The 22,930-nt window shown below is 39.1% G+C and overlaps 1 protein-coding gene across 2 annotated transcripts in view; it reads right to left on the reverse strand.

Moving 5' to 3' along the window:
- Positions 1-22,930, reverse strand: part of CCDC88C (coiled-coil domain containing 88C) — an 86,710-nt gene that overhangs the window by 2,488 nt on the left and 61,292 nt on the right. Inside the window, exons 16-30 of one of the 2 annotated variants that reach the window (XM_042814306.1) lie at positions 21,566-21,693; positions 20,626-20,767; positions 18,983-19,171; positions 18,452-18,613; positions 17,144-17,421; positions 13,271-13,414; positions 11,296-11,482; positions 10,912-11,057; positions 10,097-10,186; positions 8,483-8,724; positions 4,558-4,740; positions 4,079-4,147; positions 3,237-3,305; positions 2,209-2,510; positions 1,058-1,273 (exon numbers count right to left, since the gene is read on the reverse strand). In XM_042814306.1, coding sequence (XP_042670240.1) covers positions 1,058-1,273; positions 2,209-2,510; positions 3,237-3,305; positions 4,079-4,147; positions 4,558-4,740; positions 8,483-8,724; positions 10,097-10,186; positions 10,912-11,057; positions 11,296-11,482; positions 13,271-13,414; positions 17,144-17,421; positions 18,452-18,613; positions 18,983-19,171; positions 20,626-20,767; positions 21,566-21,693 — 2,547 coding nt within the window. The remainder of the gene's footprint in view (positions 1-1,057; positions 1,274-2,208; positions 2,511-3,236; positions 3,306-4,078; positions 4,148-4,557; positions 4,741-8,482; positions 8,725-10,096; positions 10,187-10,911; positions 11,058-11,295; positions 11,483-13,270; positions 13,415-17,143; positions 17,422-18,451; positions 18,614-18,982; positions 19,172-20,625; positions 20,768-21,565; positions 21,694-22,930) is intronic. The other variant, XM_042814309.1, reaches the window with a different exon arrangement.

Raw genomic sequence — 22,930 nt, forward strand, 5'->3', positions numbered from 1 at the left:
AAAGGGATAACATGCTCATCATAAGTAATCGTGACAGCCTAACTTGCCAGGCTAATTGTCATAAATCTGAAGACTTTTCACTTCACCAGCAACCTGGGCAGCAGCTTTTTTGCTTCCTATCACATCAGCCACTATCACTGTAACATTATTGTTGAAAAGATTGAAATCTTCTATTGGTTTCAGCAATATCCATGATGTTCTGTCACTTTCCAGAATACAGCTCCTCTGGGTAATACTCTGTGATATCACAGACACAAAAAAAAAAAAAAAAAAAAAAAAGCAAAAAAAACCCTTGCTAGCAACATAAGAAAGTTTCATTGCTTTTGCCTTGGATTTCCTCACCTCTCCCAGTCAATATGCTACATATGTTAAAAGGTGCACGTACTACGTAATGAAACGTGCATTACAAAACAGAAGAATGATTGCTTGTCCTCACTTGCAAATTTCAAGTCAGACAATTAACCTGGCAGTAGAAGAAAATGAGTATTGCATATTTCATGGGGATGGTCCATGCAAATAAAAAATGGTCATGTTTGATCAGCTGTCACTGGACTATTAGTATGAGGCATACTCATAATATTTAAAGCACATGCTGTCTTCATGAAAAATGCACTGACACATGCTCAGGATACATATTTCTTCACTCTTCTCTAGGGAGCATTTTAAAGCTTAATCTATTCATTTAATTAAAGTTCCAACCATTTCTTCCAGTAACAAAACTCATCTGCTGCAGATGAACACTATCAACAGGAATAGCAGTTGAAATGCAGCTGGAAGATTTCTATGCTCAACTAAATGTTACAGTGTTAAGGTCATTTTTACTTCACTTCGAACTGCTGTTGTGCACGTTAACATTACAGAATTACTCATTCTCCAAAAACATGTGTTTATGAACAAGCAGTGGAAATACTTTATGAGCAAGTAATGCAAGTAATCTGGCAGCCTTAGTCTTTAAGTAGCAGCTGAGAGTTACAATATGCTTTTATAGGTATTAATATGCTAGCAAAAGCTGTGGTAAGTTGGAAGCTGTTGCCTTCATAGCAAGAACAATGGATACCCTGGGGATATACAGTGAAGTGGATCTCCTATTTCCCCTGTCTGTTCTGTCTCTCATGCAGTCAGGACATGAATGAATGAGGAGTGATTCGAGCGACTGCGAAGGCTCCTGACGGAGGGAAGGACATAGGGTGTAGCAAGAGGGATACAGTGCATCAGCTTCTAACAGAAATTGGTGCAATGAAATCATTTCACTCTCATCTAAACTGCGTCGATGCTGAAAAGGAACAAGGATGACAGGGTGAAAACGGAGATGTGGTCAAGTAGTCATAGACAATAAAAATCAAATTTTAAACATGTCTAAAAGCTATGAAAATTATTATAACTAAAGAACGAGAGGCATATTTAAGTATTGCTCTGAAACTTCAAGGACAAGAATTTATTGATGTCACAGAACAGTACAGCTCTGCTGATTTCAACACTGTTACCAAGGCATTCATTAAACAGAAACACCCGTTCACTTACATTTCCAGGGAACTGTTCTTAAGATATTAATATGCTTAACACTGCACCACTTCACTACTCTACACTGTATCTGAGCAGTAAACAAATGCCATAAAAAAAAAAAAAAGCCTCCTTTCTCTGGCCAAGCACCTTACAGTGTAGCATATTCTTGCAGTGGCTGAACCAACAGAACAGTGTCAGCATGGTGAAGGCAATGGAAATTTCCTTTAGCAAGAAAAATATTATCAATGCCATGATGGCCTTTTCAGATCAGGAGACAATTTCATAACTGCATTCTCTATTGAAAACTACCGTTAGATCTCATTTCCAATTATATTTAACAGCTAAAAATCACAGAAAACTTATCTATTCACAGGGAAGAATAGCTGGAATTCAAAACTGATGATATAATACAAAAACTCAAAACAAGTATTTGCTTTTAAAAAGCCCCAGTTCAATACACAATACTTGCAGTGAGTTATCTGTATTACTTGCCACAGCCAACACAGCAGAATAAATGAACAAGCGCTGCGTAAAATTAATCTTAATTGTTATTAACTAGTTAACTTTCAAGTTTCAATATGCAAAATTCACAGTTCTCTGGAAATTTCACACTTACAAACAAGGATCTTCTGTTTCCTGGTCTTCCTATGCCTTTATGCCCCTCAATCAGCTTTGAGCAGGTTAGTGGCACCAAGAAGTACTTACGCTTGGTGGAGGTAGCCTATTGCTCTCTTCCAGGAACTCTTCCAAGGTTACCATCTCACTGCCAGGTGAGGCAGAGCGCTGCCTGCCTGTGTAAGACTGTGATGGAGCACTCTTCTGAGGTATATCATAAGAGATCGAACCATTCCTGTGGAAGGAGGACTCATATCTGCTGCTAGGGTCTACGATGGCAGAAGCAGAGTGAAAGGGATAGCGGTCTCGGAGCAAGGCTGGCACCTCTCTGCTCGGCACCATATCTTCACTGCTGAGGCTCTCAGTTCTACCATGAATATGATCTAAGGAACCTGCAAAAAAATCATGAATAAGATGATTTTTCCCTTTGTTCAACAGATTTACTGAGGTAGGAACATTACGACATAGGGCTATTTCCACACAGACTAGGTGGCATTTCTGTCACTACTTTCTCTTCCCACAACTCATAAAATATCAGGATTAGTAAACGTCTTATTTTCTTTGAGTCCCTATGCTGACCAAGCACAGCTACTTGCCCAAAGAACAGGAGTAATACAGTTAATCCAGGAGGCCTCTTTACCACCTCTGCGCCACTTGATCTCTCAGTCATGACTATGTGATCTGAGTGCCAAAACCTGGCAGTGGGAAAGCTAAAAGTGGAATTTTCCACAATACTTGATCTCATTTGCCCTTCAAAGACTCAGAATTTTAGCAAGTCAGAGTGCACTGATTACTAATACATGCTGTGTAGAGGAAGAAGAGATTTGTTGCTGTAAAAAGAATGTGAAGAGTAGCCTGTTACTTCCCACAATATGATGCCAGTCAGACTGAGGCAAACCTAGACTGCCTGCCTTAAAAGCCACCACTTGCCAGAATCAGACTTAGAAAAATACTTCTTGCCAGTAGTGTTTTGATTCCCAAGACAGCCATGTCCAGATTGTATAATCATTAAATTTCAAAACAGTCTTCAAGTTTAATTGGAAGGAAAACAGCACTTTGCACACAATTTCATGTAATTTCACTTCCTGTTTGTTAGAACTCAGCTGTAAAAGCTTTACCTTTCAAATTGAGTGGTGAACTACTGCTGGATGCATTTCTGCTGCTCTCTAGACTGCTTGGTCTGGACACTGAAAAACAGGAAACAAGCCTTTAACAAACTGAAGCTCTTTTGCTTTTCTACAATAGCTGGGTGCAGTCTGCCTTCTGAATATAGGACCGGTACAACCGAGTCACTCTGAAAACACTAACAACATGATATACAGAGGATGAACAAAGTCTAGACGAAGTAGAAATCATTCCCATTTTTCAAGTCAAGTTGCTCAGGATGACTTCATTTTTCTCACTTTTATTTTTTGCACCACAAAAACATACTTTTACAACAACTATAAACAAATTAACACTAATATTGAATAAGTTCATATCGTAAACTGTCTCTCAGCTCATTTCTTTGGAGGAAGCTGGTAAGCAGCTTGCAAATTAAGTCTTCTGCAAATCCTTGAGCAGGCAGTGCTGCTGTTAGACCATTTCCACCATGTATTCTCCCTTTCCCCTCTATATATACATATATAAATTCATTTTTTTATCTACCTCCTTACAACACTGTTCAGAAAGATCAGCAACAAATAGGTACAGGATGCATTAAAGTGTCTGCTGTTGAGGCAAAGCAATTTTGTTTCAATGTCAGCATTACTTCTGAAAATTCATTTTAGGAAAACATCCACTAAAAGCTTCTCAAAAGAAAAAAAATAAATGTTTAGACCCAAAATCCCCAAACAGTTTTGCATTACTGCCCTGATCCTACAATATTTAACTAAAATGTTTGAGGATAGCTCACATGGGTGTAAATAAAAGAAGCCTTAATGTTGAGGTCTTAGAGCACTTCTGTATGCTACAATCTTACCATACTGTTTGGTGCTCGCAAACTCTACCTCAGGGGACTGTTCACATAGATCATCTTCTGAGTTATAGCCTAAAAAGAACACAAATTAGTCAGAACACAGAAGTTGAAATGCAGTATTAAACACAAGAAGATCAATCCTCTAGGTCAGTCTCTAACAGATTCTAGCAATGTAAAAAGTTGAGATGATCAAGTGGATTTTAGAGCCAATACAGGAACAGCAGCCAATTTCTAACCACTGCTACGAGTCACTGGCAGATAACCATGGTACAACCGACTAACAACAAAATGTGGTCTGTGGAGTTGATGGCATTAAGAGTAAGAAAACTCTGGATTTGATCAATTAAACAGATGAAGTCAGAGTGAAAAGATTTGTGCTGGTTTTTTTTTTACGTGAATGTCAGTAGAAGCCAAGATTTACTCAAGAACAAAAAAGTCGCCTGACTTGTCCAAACAGCTGGTAGATCAAACGCAGAGCACACCTTTCGGTCTGCTTGGGACCCTGGAGATGGGGGTGGAAGTGTGCAGGTGAATAGCTGAGGTTGAGCAAGTCCTGGGACCCAGCTCCACACAAGAGTGTTTGGTCTCAGAGTCTGCTGAGATTTCAACAGTATCACTGCCGCTCCCATGATGGGAACTCCTCTTTTGCTTCAGATCTGTTAGCACTGAGGGGGGAGAAAGAGAAATAAAACGAGTCATTGAAAAACAGCATTAGGAGATGCATATTTACCTTCTCATACAAACAGGACAAGCAGGCACAAAGAAACTGCACAACAGAGGAGCGACGTTTGCAAGCTTTCCCATAACCAGTTTTGTACTGAACAACAAATTTCTGCCACCAGTTTTTCAATCATGTGTGCTCTCTGTAAAGTGTGGGAGTGACAAGGGCTGTTTAGTGCCAGTGGGAGGGTTGGTATTATACATGCAGAAGTTACTGTGAAATGAGGAAGAAAAGGATCAAAGACTTGAATGCAGAAAAAATAACTGAGGTGTGAAATTCCCATAACGTTATTCCTTACAGGTACATTTTATAAGCATTTCAGTAACAAAAGAGAATAAGGATGGAGTGACTTGTTCAAAAGGAAAATACATTGATTTGGAAATTAACTATTGTGATTTGCACACTAAGCTAACTGCTTTCAGGTTTAGATCTTTACTGTAGTAACAGCACGGTCCCTTCAAGGTTAAAACTGCTGCTCTTGCAATGCTCTGCTGCAGTGCCTTTTAGGTGGAATTCGTGGGATCTTAGCAAGAAAACACAAAAACTACCTGCTAGAATATTACTTAAATTCAGAAAGCTGGCGACATCTTTCCTAGCAATGATGTAGGTCACTTCATTTCTTGTAACACTTTAAGGCACCCGCAAAACAGAACAAAATTTAGGGCATTAACTACAGGAAACAGCTTTAATGAGATGCAAGGTTTGAGGTTCTCATACATTTTTAAGGAATATGTGCTTAACTGATTGTAATTAAAAGCTGAAAACACAGCAGATTGCAGCGGTCAAAATAAACTCGCAGACAAGAAACAGTTCAAAGCACAGAGTAGCAGCAAAGCTGTATTAGAGAAAGCAGACCAAGTTACTGTCATATCAGATGACTCCTGGAAACTTACTTCAGAAAAAAAAGTTTTATCCCACAGTCTGTGTGGGCTCCATAGCACAGGGTCTGCACTTTCTCTTAGAATTGAAGTTGATGGCACTCTTACTGGGGCAACTACTGGCTAAAGTTTGGCATGCAAAACCACATTTCTAACTGACTTGAAAAATGCACTTAACATCTTTCACAGATGCCAGAATTATTAATTGCCCTTGACAAAGACACTATGAAATCCCTAACTGGGCAGCAAGAAGCTTCTGCGTCACTGCCCTTGGTTGTATCACTTCTAGGAGTGAGAAAGGAGATGAGACAGATCCTCTGGGTTTCTGCTGAGCTTCTCATGTATCACAGCACATTGCCTGTGCTGCACACACCTCCCTCTCTTAATACAGAGCAGGGATGGAAACCATTGCTTCATTTCAGAAGTTACCAGCTAATGACTACCAGGCAGTAAGAATTCTAGGCAACAAATCCGTGATGAAGGTTATTTCCAACATTAAGAGAACAAATCTACTTTTCCGAAAACATCTCTCAAGACAGAAACAGCAAAGATTTAAACTTTCTGCTCAATTCAAGATTAATTTCACAGCTCTATGAACTCCTTAAACAGCAGATTAGGATGCAAACTTCAAGACACTTTATGGGAAGAATTCTCCCAGTAGCTTCCACTCTATATTCAAAGTTAGGCTACCTATAAGACGACAATGATGTTAAAAAAAATGCCATTATTAGCAATTAGTTGTGCAAAGTATTGGAAAACTCTCAAAGTTTCGAAACTGGTTACATATTATATTTGCATTTTAGTAGGTCTGTAATGTTGCAGAAAGCAAAGCAGCAGCAAATCAGTTCAACACTTCAACTGGACACGACGCAAGTACGTGACTGCAAGGAAATATCCAAGCGCACAGCAACTTCACTTACTTATAACATGCACCACAGCCAATATACATACGCAAACTGTATGCCATGAGGTCCCCTAAAATTGTGCTGCATTGAAGAAATGATCCAGTGTGCAAAAGTGATTCATCTTCTACAGGAAAACTTAAGTCCACGTTCACTAATCTGTGCTTGTATTTAGAGTACTGTAAAGGCATGCTGAGTGTTTCTATCAAGGTGTGTGTTCTTTTAAGGCACGTGGGTTTAAAACGTTTGTCAGAAGTAAATGAAGATAAATACTAAAGAAAAGGTGTTAGATATCTCCCAATTCCGAGAAAGAAAAAGGTTCATTGGGAGAGGGCGGGATGCCGGAAGAAGACCAGAACCGGAGCCGACTAGAGAGAGACTGGTGATTCGATGGAGACTTAGGAGACTTTTCTTTATCCTTGCTTTTGCTTCTCAAAAAGGCAATCTTTCTGCGCTGCACAGCTAAATTGTAATCACCCAGGTATCCCAAAAAGAAGAAGAAAAAAAAAAAAGTGAAAAAAGCCCATGTACGTAAAGCTTAAGTGTCTTAAAACAGATTAAACACTGCACAACCAGTAAGAAATGACAAAGGATAAACAAAGACTAACATCTATTTAGAGGACTCAGATTAATGCATAATTAACCACAGTTAATCTGACTCATCTTAATGCACAGATTAAGAAATATACATAAAACATAAGCAACTTCATTAAGAAATAACTGTTAGAACCCCCTCAATGTTTTAATTAAAAGACAAAGAATCAGACAGGTCTGCATGCTCCTTGGTGATTATATACTCAGATCTCCTAGATGTTTTCTAGGCTTTAGTACTGGTGCTCATCATCTCAACATAAGCATGTTTCACTTAAAAGTCTCTGAGGCTTCACTCTTGATTTTACCTCCAGCACTTGGTGAAGGCTTTTTTATTAGAAATCCAACCCCAAATTTCCAGGCTGAACTTCAGATGCAGACTACAAACTTCTAGCATTTCCCAGAACCACGTGGATGGTTTGGAACATGCACTATTTTAGGTGAATCAAAGGACTCCAAGAAAGGAGAAGAAGAAACATAAAACCAATCAAAACAAAAACTAACAAACAGATACTTGTAGTAGTCTGTAGCAGCAACTACATTCCTTGGCTCATCCCCTTCTGTCTCCTGCACCTCCCAGCCGTGATTCCAGCAGGAAATACTACATAAAAATTAAGTTCAAAATTGCTTCTAGGACAAAAAACTATACACAGAACCTGAAAAAAGTGATCTCAATAGAATAAGTAAAATTTGTTTCTGTATTTTCTTCAATAAAGACTACAGTGTATTTATTTTGAGGAGCTGTCTTCTAAATTCCCTGTCACTAGGAATAGCTGATCTACTGCAGAAAGTAACTGCCAGAGAGATCATTTTGTCTTTCTTATTCCTTTTAATGTTTCAAAAATTATTTCATCTTTTTTACATTAAGAAATGAATTTGATCCCAAGTCAACTCATTGCATCATCCTCCAAAATAATATTACCATAAAAAAGCATTTTCTACATGATTTCTTTTGCATGTGCGCCATCTTCTGGCAGTGGCTGTAGGACCAGCCTTGTCTACTTGAACAGATGTTAATAAATATGACCATAAAATTACATGGATCAGCTTTAAACTGATCTGTCGCGAAGTCCCCGTAAAAATTTTTCATCAACTTACTCAGTAATACACAACACACTTAGATCAACTATGAAACTGTACAAAAGCTGAAGGGAAAAGAAGCGGATAAAAGAAACAAATCGAACACTAGTTTACTTAAAAAAAAAAAAAAGATTTAAAACTATGTGATGCAGTATCAATATATCTTAAGAAAAATAACTAAAAAAAAACATCAAAAACCTGTTTGGCTCATAAAATTGGGCTGTGCATTGCATACCTTTAGTTGCAGAACCTCCAGGGTTCTCTCTTTCTTCCACAGAGTTTGACCCTTGAGAAGTATTATCCTGAGATTCTTGTTGATATTTCAGTTTTTGTGAGGCAGATGGAGAGTTTACTGTCTCTGGGGATTCAGAATGCCATAGAGGACTCTCTGCTGCTGGCTTCAACCGCTCCCTTGTAGACTCCTTCTTTGGCTTGATTAGTTTGACTAAGGCTCTGGCTCCAATCCAGTGGTTTTTCCTAATAAATGAGGTTTAGGGAACAGGATTCAAAAAACACTACATGAAGAAGTTTACAGCTGTGCTAAAGCCACCAAGCTACATTCTTATTTTTTTGCTGTCATGAACTGGTTGGAAAGATGGAGCATGAACCTTTAGAATTCTCTCCTGAAGTCTAAATTATTTTACAGAAATATTTCTTCAGTATGAGAGATATGAGAAAAACAAATGTTTCCCTCTGCTAGAAATCTAAATTACACACATGGGCCTACACAAGTCATTTCAACTCTGAGAAAAGCTCTACAACAGCGAAAGTCCAAAAACTGAAGAAATGAAAACTGCTGTAAGAATTTTTTCCCAGTATCAGTATCAGTTTCCCCTACGTAGGTGAAATTAGCTTGTCTCTTTTTTGTTATTAAGCAAGCCTTTTCTCCCTGATGGACAGCTCATATCCTGCGAAACAGAAGCTCATGAAACTTCTGCTGCTGCTGCTTTGTTGAGTATACGGAGTCCCTGAACTTGTCTGGGACACAAATCCAGTGCTGGTCATGAAGCAGTTTCAAAACAAAGGCAAGAGACTGTTTTGTGTAAAACCGTCCCCCAGCAGGAGCTATATACACATCACCAAACATTATTCATCGGGATCTCATATCCTCCATCTATTCAGAGCTGTTGTGGCAGCAACTTACATATTCTGAGGCTAAAGCAAGAACCTGGCCACCAGCTCAGCATTGTTTTAGCACTAGCACTAAATGATCTATCAATATTGAAGCTTCTTAGTCTCTCCTGTAGTCCTTTCTTCCCTTTCTACAAAAACACATGAAGGATATCTTCTGTACATCTGCGTACATTATTTCACTTAAGTTTCATCCACCACAGTTCTTGGAAAAATGCATGTATATTTCTGTTGGAATTCTGTTTTCTGAATTAAGAGCAGAGAAATTTGTACGTTCTGATATACTTTTGCTGCTTTTAGTTATGGGCATAAGTCATCACAGAACTTCGGAGCTCCTTAATTTAACTACTGTGCTGCCATGCACACAGATTTAAAACAAAACAATCCCAGAAGAAATTCCACCTTCTCAAAGGTGGAAGGATGAGCGTGCACTTCTCAAGGCCGTCACACTGAGCAGGGCAAAGTGCCTCTTTTATAGTTAGTACTGTTTCAGATTCCAGTACTAAGAGACAGAACCCCACGTGAGGCACTCTCTATTAACACAAGCTAGATCAGGGCTTTTAAGTTCACTCTGCAAACCATTCCCAAAGAGAGAAGTGGAGATGATATTTTGTCCTCACTTCAGATGAAATTCCAATTATATCCCACTATGGAGAGACCTTTCTCATCCTCACAAATCTGTACATCAATAGCAAAACTGAATCCAAACAGCACTTACTTTTTTGGAGTAGGATCATAAAACTTGTACTGATCCATTATTTTCTCTTCAAGTTTTTCCTTGTGTCTCTTTAAGGCATTTAGTTTATCACTATGATAAGAAAAAGCATATGCTGAATTATCTGTATGAAATCAAACACAAAAGGCCAAAGAGAGCAAAGAGAATGAAATATCCTCCTGTCACATAAGCTTCAGAATGCTACTGAGCTCACTCACTATACAGAAAAGTACAATAATCTGTGTAGCTTGCTAGTGATTGACTTTTGTGCAATAAGCACGGAAGGTGAAAGAACAACAGTAGATTTAAGTTAGATTACTCAGTAACAACTAATGTAGCTTTTTTTGGCCAGTGGATGTTAGGAAAATATATACATATATATATTATATATTATTTGCTGATTGTTCAATCTTATTTACAGTCCACTGACAAATCACTGACAGACACAGCCTTACTTAGGAAACTGAAACACAAAATCAGTAAGACTAGACTCCTGCTGCAACGCAGCTCTTTCTCAGGTTCTTCAGATTTCTTTGAGAAGCTTGTTTTAGCATTCCAGCTTTTACAGCTAAGTTCTCCACATGGATTCATTTGCATTATTTGAAAAGAGCTATCTGTACTTTTGTGTAAGGCAATACAAAGAAATTCTGTAGCATATTCCCATTATGGAAAATCTTCTGAATATTTCCTTTTCTAGGTAGGTATCAAGTAGATCAGTCAACCTTCTGCTCTCCCTTCTTATTCTAATAGATGATTAGTATTCTACAGTTGTCTAAAACACTTTTTCAGGGTTCACAATTCAAAACTCTTTTCCTTACATGTATTGTTTCTGTTCTTCATGATACTGATCCTTGTTCTCCATGTTCTGCTCCAGTAACATCTGATTCTGCTGGTTCAGCATCTGAATTTGACTTAGAAGATGATGATTCTCTTCTTCCAGATTTCCCTTGAGACGTGACAGCAGCTATTGAACAAGACAGACAGATGAATTTCTACCCTATACTTGACTTCTCTGGAGCAGCAATGCAATCAAGCTAACACAACAGCAGAGCAACCTAAGATACAAACAGATCAACTCTAGAGTATATAAGAGCATACTGTTATAAACACATAGCTTGACTTTCTATACATTTACCACAAATTTTGAACAATGGATGCTCTCTTACACCAATCCAGCAGTGTACCTACTTATTGCTACTCACCTCACAGTGGTTATCCAGCTTGGTCAGAGAGATATCCATGGACTGGTGCTGTTCTTTCAGCTCATCATAGCGAGCCTGCCAACGGTTCAGCTCCAGCTGAGAGTTGTTCAAGGAAGTTTTCAGTTCTTTAGTGTGTGAATGCAGCCCTTCATATTCTGCCTTTAATTGGTTGTGCAAGAAATTCACCCTAAACATGAAAAAGCCAGCAGGCTTGTGAAGAACATTTCATACAAAGTGCCTCACATTCAAAGACTACATTTTAAGCATGCGCCAAATCAAATGTTAAGTTCTAATGACTACTAAGGACATTTTTATTCTTGTCACAAAAAAAAAAAAGTTATAATAGCATTATAAAATGTTTTTAATCTTCTGTTGGATTAGAAGAAAATAGACAACAAATAAATATGCTATTCCTCTATTGGGTAAGAAGCACATCCTAAATTTCTGAGGCAGGATGTATTTAAGAGCATCTTGATATACAGGCAGCTCTATCTGGCATAAGAGTACTAACACAACTTTTGTTTTTGGTTTTTTTTTTCCTGATGCATGAAATATAAGCATGTGTTATATGAACACAGATACGACATTGTAATGCTGTAAATGAGAATATGGCATTCCTTTGTACCTTTTGGTAAATCTAAAAATGCCTACTACTCACAAAGGCATAAAATTAAAGGAGCAGATAAATGAAAATGGTTACATTCTGTACTGCTGACAGACAGCTACGTCTTCCTCTCTTTCAGCACTGTAAATAACATTTTGCAACGTATTTCCTTGTTCCTAGAGAAACTGGATTGAAACCAGAAGGCTCAAGGAAACAATGTTTGCAGAGCTCAGCAGTGTACGAGGGTACATTAAACTCGAACATACAAAGCTTTTGTGATTGAACTGAAGGTGTAATGTTTGAACATGATTAAATCTAATTCTGTTTGAACTTGAAACCTTGGAGTCTTATTTGTAACAAACTTTTTTCTCAAAAGGCCTTTTAGCAGTGAGACTGAATTGGTTCTAACAGTGAGAACTGAGCAGGAATTGTAGGATCATAGAATATCTCAAGTTGCAAGGGACCCACCATAAGGATCATCAAGTCCAAGCTCCAAAATGGACCATCCAAAAATTCACAATTCTGAGAGCACTGTCCAGACACTTCTTGAACTCTGGCAGCTTGAGAGTGCCCTGGGGAGACTGTTCTAGAGCCCAACCACTGTCTCAGTGAAGAATATATCAATGCCTATCTTCAATGCTACCATGATCATTCTTCTGGGCTATAATCAGATCACCCCTCTCCAAAGATAGACCCTGAATACTCCAAATAAAAGCATATCACTTAACATCAGAAGGTCTAGGACAAATAGCTGCTCATTCCACTGTTGCATTATGTTACTTTTGGACGCTACCTCAACAATAGTTTGGTATGAGTTCACAGTCACACAGCGATCATATGAATCACTAACTCCATTATTAATAACAAGGATTAAGTTTTTTTATACTACTAACAAACAGCAGCTTTTTTGGCTACAGAAAAGAAACAGCTACATTAACTTCCATAACTAAAGCACACTGTAAAAAAGACACAATGAAGTTTTTCCTATGGGGAAAAAAAATGAGTAGGGATCATTTCAAAAAACTCTGAGAGCTTTGGGTATTTGTAGTCCTGCTTAAAGACAGGTGCTGGAAACAGTACAGAAAGATTTGTGAGCAGGATCACAGGTGGAGGCATATTTTTAACAAGCAGAAGCCCCAGAATCAGACCATATATGAAGCACCTTTTGTTTTGTTTACAGTATCCACAAAGCTGATAATCTAAAGTTAAACAAAATGAACAAATTACAAGACTGAACTGAGAAAAAAAATAACAGATGCATTAATAAAAGTATTTTGGAGCTAAAATTAATACAATGCAACAGAGAAAAAATGTATTTTGCATCACTGACTTTTCAACAATTGTTACAAGAATTCAGTGAGGGAGCCATACCTGTCCAGTTCCTCCCTCAGCTTCTGATTTTCCCCAGCAGTTATTGCATTTGATCTCCTTTCTTCTTGCAGGACCTCTCTCTCAGTTTTTAGAGCTAGTTCCAACTCTTCCAGTTCTGCCTTCTGTTTCATTAAACTGTTATATCTACAAAAGGCAAATAGCATATTCTCAGCTTCCTTTTATACTTTTTTCTTCATCTATTTTAAGATGTGTTAATAGGTGGTACCACGAACATCAGAAATTAGTGGTTACCTGTCTTTTTAGTTTTGTACAAATGTGTGTATTCAAAAATTTACCAAGGCTCAAGAATTCCACAGTATGCATGGAAACAGCTTTGCCCACAAGTCTGCACGACTTTCATCTCCGGATCACTGAACAATCGAGCTATGGAACAACTCCCCTGACAGGTGGCACAGCATGGGTTAGGTGGGCTCAGTTTCCCTGGAGCTGCTAAGCTGCCTGCATTCAGGAAATACTGTGCAGAATATGAGGTGGATTGAGACCACTTTGTACAACTGCAAGCTGAGCACAGATTTTTTCCTGTTGTGACCACACACACACAGAAAAAAAAAAGCAGAAGCCACTGGTGCAGTGGATGTCAAACTCACCAGCAGGTTTTTCTGGGACAGTGATTATAGGATGTTGCCCCAAAGTATCCCTGGCAGATGTACCTGCATCAGGCACAGAGAAGCATTGCTCCTGCATTTTTAAAACAGCAGCTGAGTGACAGAGTAGTGATAAAGCAGTGCCTGAACAGGAGCAAACAAGCATCATCTGCACGTGTCTTACCCGCCACTGCTGACTCTCATCTCAGCAGAGCACAGTTACTCTGCAGCCACTAAACCTTCAAAACAAAAAAATCAAAAGTAGCAGACAGCACCAAACACACTGCCTCCTGCCAGCTTGTTCTTCTTTCAGGCTACCATTTTCTTCCTCCCAGGGTCAAATTATAGCCTGTCCCAAATTCCAGCACAATTGAAGGGCCACAAAGAAAATACCTGTCTCTCACACAAAAGCTACTTTGGACTATTCATTCGCAGTGGCAGCAGTGGAGTTTAATTAACCTTATTTATTTATGTTCTTCATTCAATTCAGCCCCAGGACATTTCAAATTCAATGTCTGTACGACAAATGGAAGAACCTGAAAGCAAAGAAGGTTTCACATCCAGCTCCAAGAAGGATTTAAGAAAGACCATGTTCCAATCCAGAGCCTGAGAAGACAAACTCCACTGTCAGTCCCTTGGCAGAAATTACCCTGGCCACCTCTGTACAGCCTGTGTTGTGAATTCTTCTGCCATATCCCTATGATAGAACTCTGTTCATTTTTCTCCAAGCTATCTTTTTTAATGAGGGCTTCTCAGAGGGAAGCAGTATACTGGTACAGTTTTAACAGTCTGGCCCAGCTGTACATGCTTTCTTTGAACGTAAGAGCTGCCGTGGTTGGTCACAGACGCTTCCCAAGATACCAGGAGATAGGGAAAGAAACAAGGGACCACCTGTGAAAGTGTAGCAATTCTGCAACTCTGGTGCCCAAATGAAAACCCCAAGCAAACATACCTGTATTCCAGATGCAGAAACTGAGTATTTGAGCTAGATTTATGCAACCTGACAAGCTTTACCACCAGAAAAGGCATCCCTGCCTGTAGCCTACTCAACATACATGTTCATCCCATTTTAAGCACACAGAAAGTGTTTATTAAAGTTCTTACACATGCACACAAATTGCACTTCGGCTCTGACACAGTCCACTTCTCAACCTGAACAATCACATTTCTTTTCACTCCTTTTGCTAATTTGTCAGGAGAAATACTGCTGGTGGATGCTCGTAACTGAGAAAACTTTAAAAAGCACCCAGCTTTGCCCAGGTGTGGCAAAGAGAACATAATACTACAAATCACTGCAATATGTAACCTTGCACAGCAGGGATTCTGCTTTTCCAGCGAGATCAATTTTTTTCCAGCATCTCTGTAGGATTACAGTCCTCTCCAGAGTAAGCCACAGAGAAAACCTCAAGCATCTGCCAATCAATTGCTGTTACTAAGTTATTACCTCCCCTTAGTAATGAGCAATATGTAAAGTAATCTTAAAAATGCAGGCAGAAGAGGTCCAGCCTTTCTGTGCTCACTGCAGAAGAAACTGCTATTAATGGTAAATGGTGCTAACTTACTAAAGACACTTTTCTTCCTAAATCAAACCCACATCTCTGCGGTTTACTGGGCCATGTCGGGCATTTTATTGCAGTTATACTCAACTCATTTTAAACCCACACTGCAGGGCTAAGACAATGCAGACACAGCTGAGGAAGGTTTCATTAAATTTGCTCAGGTTCAGAAAACATTTTGATTGTGTCAAATATGGCCCACACGTGTAACCTCAGTGACCTTCACTGTACATGAAGGTAGGAGACCAAAAGCTAACTTAAGCTGCTTGTTTCTACTGGCAGTCAAATGGAGATACAGGCTGTCCGTGGACACACCACCTTGACAAGTCTCTTTGCTAGCTGACCTGCTGAAAAGAACACTACACTCTTAAAACTGCCAAAACCAACCTGCTTTGAGTACAAAGAAGGTTACATCTGTCTCTCACTGACAGTCACATCTCAGTAACAGAGTCCAAATGGTTAACATTTACTAAGGTGATTTGACCAGTTATCACTAGAGATAACCTTTTTTTGTTGTTTTTTTTTTTCTTTCAGTAAGCCACTCTTTCCCTTAGGTCAGGACTGTTTAATAGTTCGTACTCATCAATAAACGGTGCCTAACAAACTGCCCCTACACACTGCATTGTGATAATTTTAAGCAGAGCCTGTATCAAAGAGAATCATTAATCAGTCTGAGAGACTTGGTAAGCAGGAACAGTGTCTGTGTAATCATTTACAGCTCATTTAGTTGACATCCAAGCAGCTGAAGCAGCTGTCCTGTCACACAACCCATTTTAATCACAACAGGTTTACTACGATTCTACATTACTTCCGTGTTTTATCACAATCTATTGCACATTATATTGCCAGATCTGCTGTCTTCAGGAAGAAGCTTAGCACCAGGCTTAAGTCCGTTCTGAAGGATCAACACTGACTTACTATGAACTCAACTTGTGCTCCTGCACAGAAACTGATTCTGAATACAGATATTCTGAGGAGAAAAAATAATTTTAAGAAGTATATAAAATGTATATATTTAATATTTTGAGGCAGAGTGGGATTTATGCAGTACCACAGTATTCATTGTTCAATCCACAGACAACTGTCAGAAAAATGACTGTAACTAGTGTTAAATAATGAAGAGAACACTCTGATTTCACAATTCAGCTGCAGGGCCTGAAGCAGAAGTCTTAGATGGTAGATAGATGAAAATAAATAATACATTATTATCTCAGGGCAAGCCCAATAGAGGTCCCTTCAGAGAGCCTCCCTTGTCACGAGCTTGAATTAACACAGTCTTCAATTATTTATACTGTTCACCAAGATACACATAATTAGGTAATTACCCATTTGACTTACAGAAATCACAGTACGACTACAAAAGATACTACCTGCTAGAAACAGAAAAATCTTTTAAGGCAGAATGTTATTATAGCAAAGATCTTTAGTTGAAGTAAAGGGATTTAAGCTACTTCTGACAAAGCATCCCCAAGATCCAAACTCATGTAAGCTAAACATCATCACTCATCTGTGATCTGCCACCGTCAGAGGCCTGAAGTCTACAGCTTTGCATATATCCTCATCTCCTAATAATGGCAAGAATAAGAAAACACATTTTCAAGGGAAAAAGTTACTCTACCAAAAAGATAATTTCTGTTCACAACTGGAAGCCAACAATTAAGACTAAGTCCATAGCATAAGCACATTCTAGCTCTCCTGTGCAGTGAACATACCTCTCCCCAAGACCTTTGTGTTCTAGATCCAGGTTTTTGTGCAAGGTTTTCAGGCAGCTGTGCTGGTTTATTAGCAATTCATATTCTGTGGACTGACGTTCATGTAATGAAGCAAGGTGTTCATGGTCTTGAAGCAATGATTCATATTCAGCTTTAAGCTGCTCCTTCTGCTTCAGTAGATTTTCATTTTCATTCTCCTTAGCTGTTTGCTGATTCTGGAGTAAAGCATTCTGGGCCATCAATGAAGCACTCTGGGAGTTGAGGGTTGAATTTTCTACCTAAAGTTTCTCAAATGAAAAGCAAGTGTTACTTACACCTACTGGTACATGCAATAGACACGTACTAGCAGAGTATACCAGCACACAGTTAATCAAGAACACACCGTTTGCTTTGCAGACTTAAGATATTTATGGAAGCTTGGGCATCACTTCCGTATTGCCGTCAGTATCAGCATACACCATATTATACATGCACACACGCACCACCATGCTAGCAGTGGCCTGTTATGGACCAAGAGCCTGAAAATCCAGATAAACTGGAATATTTGCAACTGAGCTCTATCTCTGACAATCACACACAAATGCTGAAGTTACTCCACGTTCATGTACCTGTAAGTAAGAACTTCAGTTCAACCAAAGTCAACAAAACCAACTGCATCACTGTATACAGGGGCAGCAGTTCTCACAAGCCTGATTCCAAATCAAATCAAATTTTATGTTGTTTGCATACTTCAATTACAAGTGAGAACAAAGTATGGGGAACCAAAAATTCTGAGAACATACAAGTTGAAAAGCTTAAATAAAAAAGAATTCACAATATAAAAACGTCAGCTAATCCAATGCTGACCTTTAAAACCGTGCTCTCTCAAATTAATAGCTTTTTTTTTAAATTAGAAGCAACATTTAAAAGCATCTGCTTTCCACCAACAACTTAACATATTGTCTGAAGTCTAAGAATTGCCCTCAGAACCCATAGCTACAATGCCTCTTGGAGATGATAACTTCTGTCCCCTTTCCACTCCTTCCAAAGTCTTCTTCACAGATATGGCATTAACACGAAAACAACATATATGCTTTTATTTTAGTACAGCTTCTGAAATAACATTTGTATTTTGATGCATTGTTACCTTATTTTCCTTAGTTACCTTAGTTTCCATTGTTACCTTAGTTTCTCTCTAAATAACAACATTTATAATAAAAATAAATCAGCTATTGAATCAATTTCCCTCCTAGCTTGGAGAAATTCAGGTCTCAATCTAAGCTCCACCTTCTGGTTACACCTTGCACATAAGTACAAGGTTATCCTGACCTGGAGTTTGGCTGTCTGTGTCTGCAGGGCAGTATTGTGTTCCTGAAGGAACATATTTTGCTTCTGTAGTGTCAGGATCTGATTGTTGAAAGAGACATTCTGTGTTTCCAAATGCTTCAGCTGTTCTTTAAGTAACTGCTTCTCAGTATGCAGGGCTGCATTCTGAAAGACAGATGGGATTGAAAGGGTGATAAAGGAAGAAACAAAATGGCTGTTTTGATTGCCTGCAGTCCTATCAAGGATAAGAAGTAATTAGTGAAGATCATTCTACAATCAAAGGGCAAAAAATATCTCTTTTCACAACTAAATCAAAGTATAACAGATGTTGATACCTGAATTCATCCCTAGAGAGATGTCATTCAAGACATAATGTCTTGGACTATGAGAAGTCCTATGAGATACCAGAAAAATTTGGTAGAATCAGGTGCTCCAGAAAACCCACCAGATTCTTCTAAGTTCAAAACCCAGGTCCCAACAACCCACTCACGGTCACAAGAAAGTATGCAGGATAACAGGAAATAGAAAGCTTACATTCCTTTCCAATTCAATTGCCCTGTCTTTCAATTTCAGCAGCTCCATGGTAGCCTCTCGGTGTCCTGTGTCCAATTTCTCATTCATCTGGTGGTTGGGAATGAGCTTCTCTGTAGAATACTTTAGTGAATTCTGAGCTTGCTGCCCATCCTGCTGATTCTGCTTAAGTGCATCAAGGTCCTTCGTTATCTTCAAAACAAACAATGAAAAACCTTCACTGCTAATTCAATAGTGGGATTCTATATTAAAGAGATATATTAAGATTTTATCTTAAAGAGAAGAAACGCATACCCTTTATTTAACTATAGGCATTTCAAAGGATTGAAGGACCATTATCTTCATTTCACAGGCAGAGAAACTAAGAAATAGACAGGTGGAGGACTCCATGTCTATTGGTTACCTGGTAAGGTGCCTTTTGACTCAAGCTCGCTGTCACCTAACAAGCAGCCTGTTCTTAGGTGGGAAGTTTAAAATGCATTGTTCTTCAGACTATGCTTTCATTAAATAAGACAGAAAAACAACACTGTGACAATGAAAAAAAAACCATCGGGAAACAGATCTGCCAGTAGTCCTTACCTTAAAAATTTCTGCCGTGGAACTCAGCCTGATAATTTTCCTGAAATGTGACTAAGTTGGGAGGGAATGTTGATCTGACAGAGGGGAGAAAGGCACTACAGAAGAACCTGGATAGACCAGATCAATGGTCCAAGGTAAACTGTATGAGTTTCAATGGGGCAAAGTGTCAGGTCCTGCATTTTGGTCACAACCACCTCAGGCAATACTATAGGCATGGGAAGGAGTGGCTGGAAAGCTGCCTGACAGAAAGGGACCTTGGTGTACTGATGGCTGAATACGAGTCAGCAGTGTGCCCACGTGGTCCAGGAAGGCCAATGGCATCCTGGCTTGTATCAGGAATGGTGTGGTGAGCAGGACCAGGGAAGTCATCCTGCCCCTGTACTCGGCACTGGCGAGGCCCCATCTCAAGTACTGCGTTCACTTTTGGGCACCTCAATACAGAAAGGACACTGAGGTGATGGAGCAGGTCCAAAGAAGTCTTGTGAAGGGCCTGGAGAATATGTCCTACAAAGGGAGACTGAAGGAACTGCAGCTGTTTAGTCTGGGGAAGAGGAGGCTGAGGGGAGATGTTATTGCTCTCTTCAGATACCTGAAAGGTGATTGCAGCGAGAGTGGGGTTGGTCTCTTCTCACTGGTGACAGGACAAGAGGAAATGGCCTGAAGTTCCACTGCAGGAGGTTTAGGTTGGCATTCAGGAAAAACCTCTTTACAGAAAGGGGTGTTAAGCACTGGAACAGGCCACCCAGGGAGGTGTTGAGTCACCATCCCTGGATGCGTTTAAATACCATTTGGGTGTGGTGCTCAGGGACATGACTTAGCAGAGGGCTGTTAGAGTTAGGGTAGCATGGTCAGGTTGCGGTTGGACTTGATGATCTTGAATGTCTTTGCCAACCTGAACAATTCCATGATTCTACAATTCTGTGAAATTGGTGTCATTATACAGACAGCTACATGCAAAAAGTTAAGTCAGAAAAGTTTTTGCAAGGTGTATGAATGCAGTAGGAGAGAAAAGTACACACAACTTGTTCTTGCTCACTTTCAAAATGAATGTGCAGAACTACTCTTACCATATTTAGATCATTTTGTAACTGCTGATTCAAGTTCAGGGTGTCTTTCACTTGAGCTTCCAGCACTGCAATCTCTTCCTCCTTCACAGCTAGTGTTGTTTTCAGTGCTGATTCAGTTTTGCTTTCCAGAATCTTGTATTTTCTGAAAGACAAGAGAAATGCTTTTCACTATCTGCCAATAAGAAACGAGAAACCATCCACATGGAAGACTTGGTCTAATTGTAAGATACATTATACATTTGCTTGTTCCTCTATTGCTGCAGATACCCCCAATACATTATACCTGGGGAACAGGCTTTAAGAAAATTCTGTCAATTTTAATGAGGGTCACATAAGCATAATTCAATAGAAATATTTAACAACTATATGATTTTAAGGTTTTTTTTTTCTGTTTTTACCATAATTACACAACAGATTTCTTCTCACGTCTCTTTTTTTACACATTTAACACAGAGAAAAATCTGCAATAAGCACTAAAGGCTCCTGAAAGGCGAGTTTGTTTCTCTAACTAGGTCTTACTAAGAGGCCTGTACACATTTCTTGTTAGGGTTTCTTTGTTCACAGCTGTGTGTTTATATTAACAGGTGGTTGGATCACCTATTAGTCATGACACACACCATCTAATGGACACTTAGACACTATTCTTACTTGTAAAGAACACCTGAAGGAACATACATAGTGGATCACAGAATAGCTATCTAGCTGCTCAACAAAGGGATTGACTGGTATGGACAGCGAAAATGGCACTTTCTCCTTCCTCCAAATAAAACTTGAAGTATACTGCCAAGCATAGAAAAACATGCTCAATGTGAGAAATATGGGCATGGAGAACTGAAGAGAGACAGATGAGAACCAAAATGAAAGGCAGAGGGCTTGAGAATTCAGCTGAGGAAAGGCCTTCAGAGTCAAAAGAATGATTAGAAGATTTCAGTTTCCTCACGTGTCATCATTGCCATTGTCATCCTGTAGCAGCAGCTCTTTGCTCAATCCTATCTTCTCCAGTTCCAGGCTCAGTTTGTCCAGCTCACTAGACAACTGTTGACTTCTCAGCTTCTCCAGAACCAAATCCTGTAACAGTACTAAATAATTAGCTGCTGTGCAAAGGATGGTGATAATTATCCAGCACAATACATTTTTTTCAAGAACACTAAAAAAAAGTTGTGAGATAAAATCTCAGTCCCAAGGTCAGTCTAAAATCTTCATCAGTGCCAGATGAGTGCAAAATTGAACTGATGGCTTTTATTTATAGCTTACTCAGAATAAATCTTAAAAACTCTTCTTTTGACCTTAGTCTTGCTCACTGTACTGATTTACTACCGCCAGCGCTGGAATCCTTCCCACTTGTCAAAAGAGGGGATGAGAGCAGGCCAGGAGACTCCTGCTTGCTGCCAGCATGATGGTCGTGTGCAACTCAGGGCACTTGGCACCACCAGAGGGAGTTCCCACCTCTCTGAGCCCAAAAAGAAGAGAGGACAGTACCAGCCACATGTTTAAAAAGGACAAATCACTGTCGGTGCATTGTGAAGTTCAGATGTTCCTGACGCTCAAAATTTTCTGAATTGCAAACATACCATCGAAGACCTACATTGCTCATGTTTCTGCTCAAAAGTTTTCTTCAACAAGAAATGGAAAAAGCCCAAAATTACTGAAGCAAATCAAGAAAGAAAAAATAAACCTGAATACGAAACAGAAGAATAAATCCACAATAACAGACACTTTGTTAAACATATGTAGGTATTCAACAGTTCTGTGATACGATAAATTTAGTCACATGTTTAAACAACCATGGAAAAAAATGTTAAGATCAATGCTCATCTATGGTTTGTAAACAAATCCCTTCTTCAACATACAGGAACTCTTCCACAGAAAGTAAATGGGAGAAGATATGTTTATGTATGAGCTGCATAACTGAAAGTTTGCAGCTGTTTGAGAACTGAAAGATTATAAAGGAGTCTTTTCAGAAACGCTATTATTTTATTTATTTGTATGGAAAGCAGAATAGAAGCAACTTGTTTCTGATAAAGATTTTTCATCCAGAAAATAATACTACTGCTTCAAATAGTAAAATAAAACTAGATACGCAAATAAGTAATTGCTTACTGCATTAGCCTCGCTGAACTTATTCATTTCACCAAGCTACTGTAACATTGACAGTTTTACTTTGAATGCTCTTTCACAGGAAATCCTGTTCCTGGCAGAACAGCAGCAGCTGGAGCAGGCAATAACAAAAAGCTGCAACAGCCTGATTCAGCTCACATGCCATTTCTAAGACTGCCAGGCTCTGGCACACACATAGTTGGTTTGC

Source organism: Centrocercus urophasianus, unplaced genomic scaffold (assembly GCF_019232065.1).
Source record: "Centrocercus urophasianus isolate 14NV4802_14NV808 unplaced genomic scaffold, USGS_Curo_1.0 seq_14, whole genome shotgun sequence".
Lineage (NCBI taxonomy): Eukaryota > Metazoa > Chordata > Aves > Galliformes > Phasianidae > Centrocercus > Centrocercus urophasianus.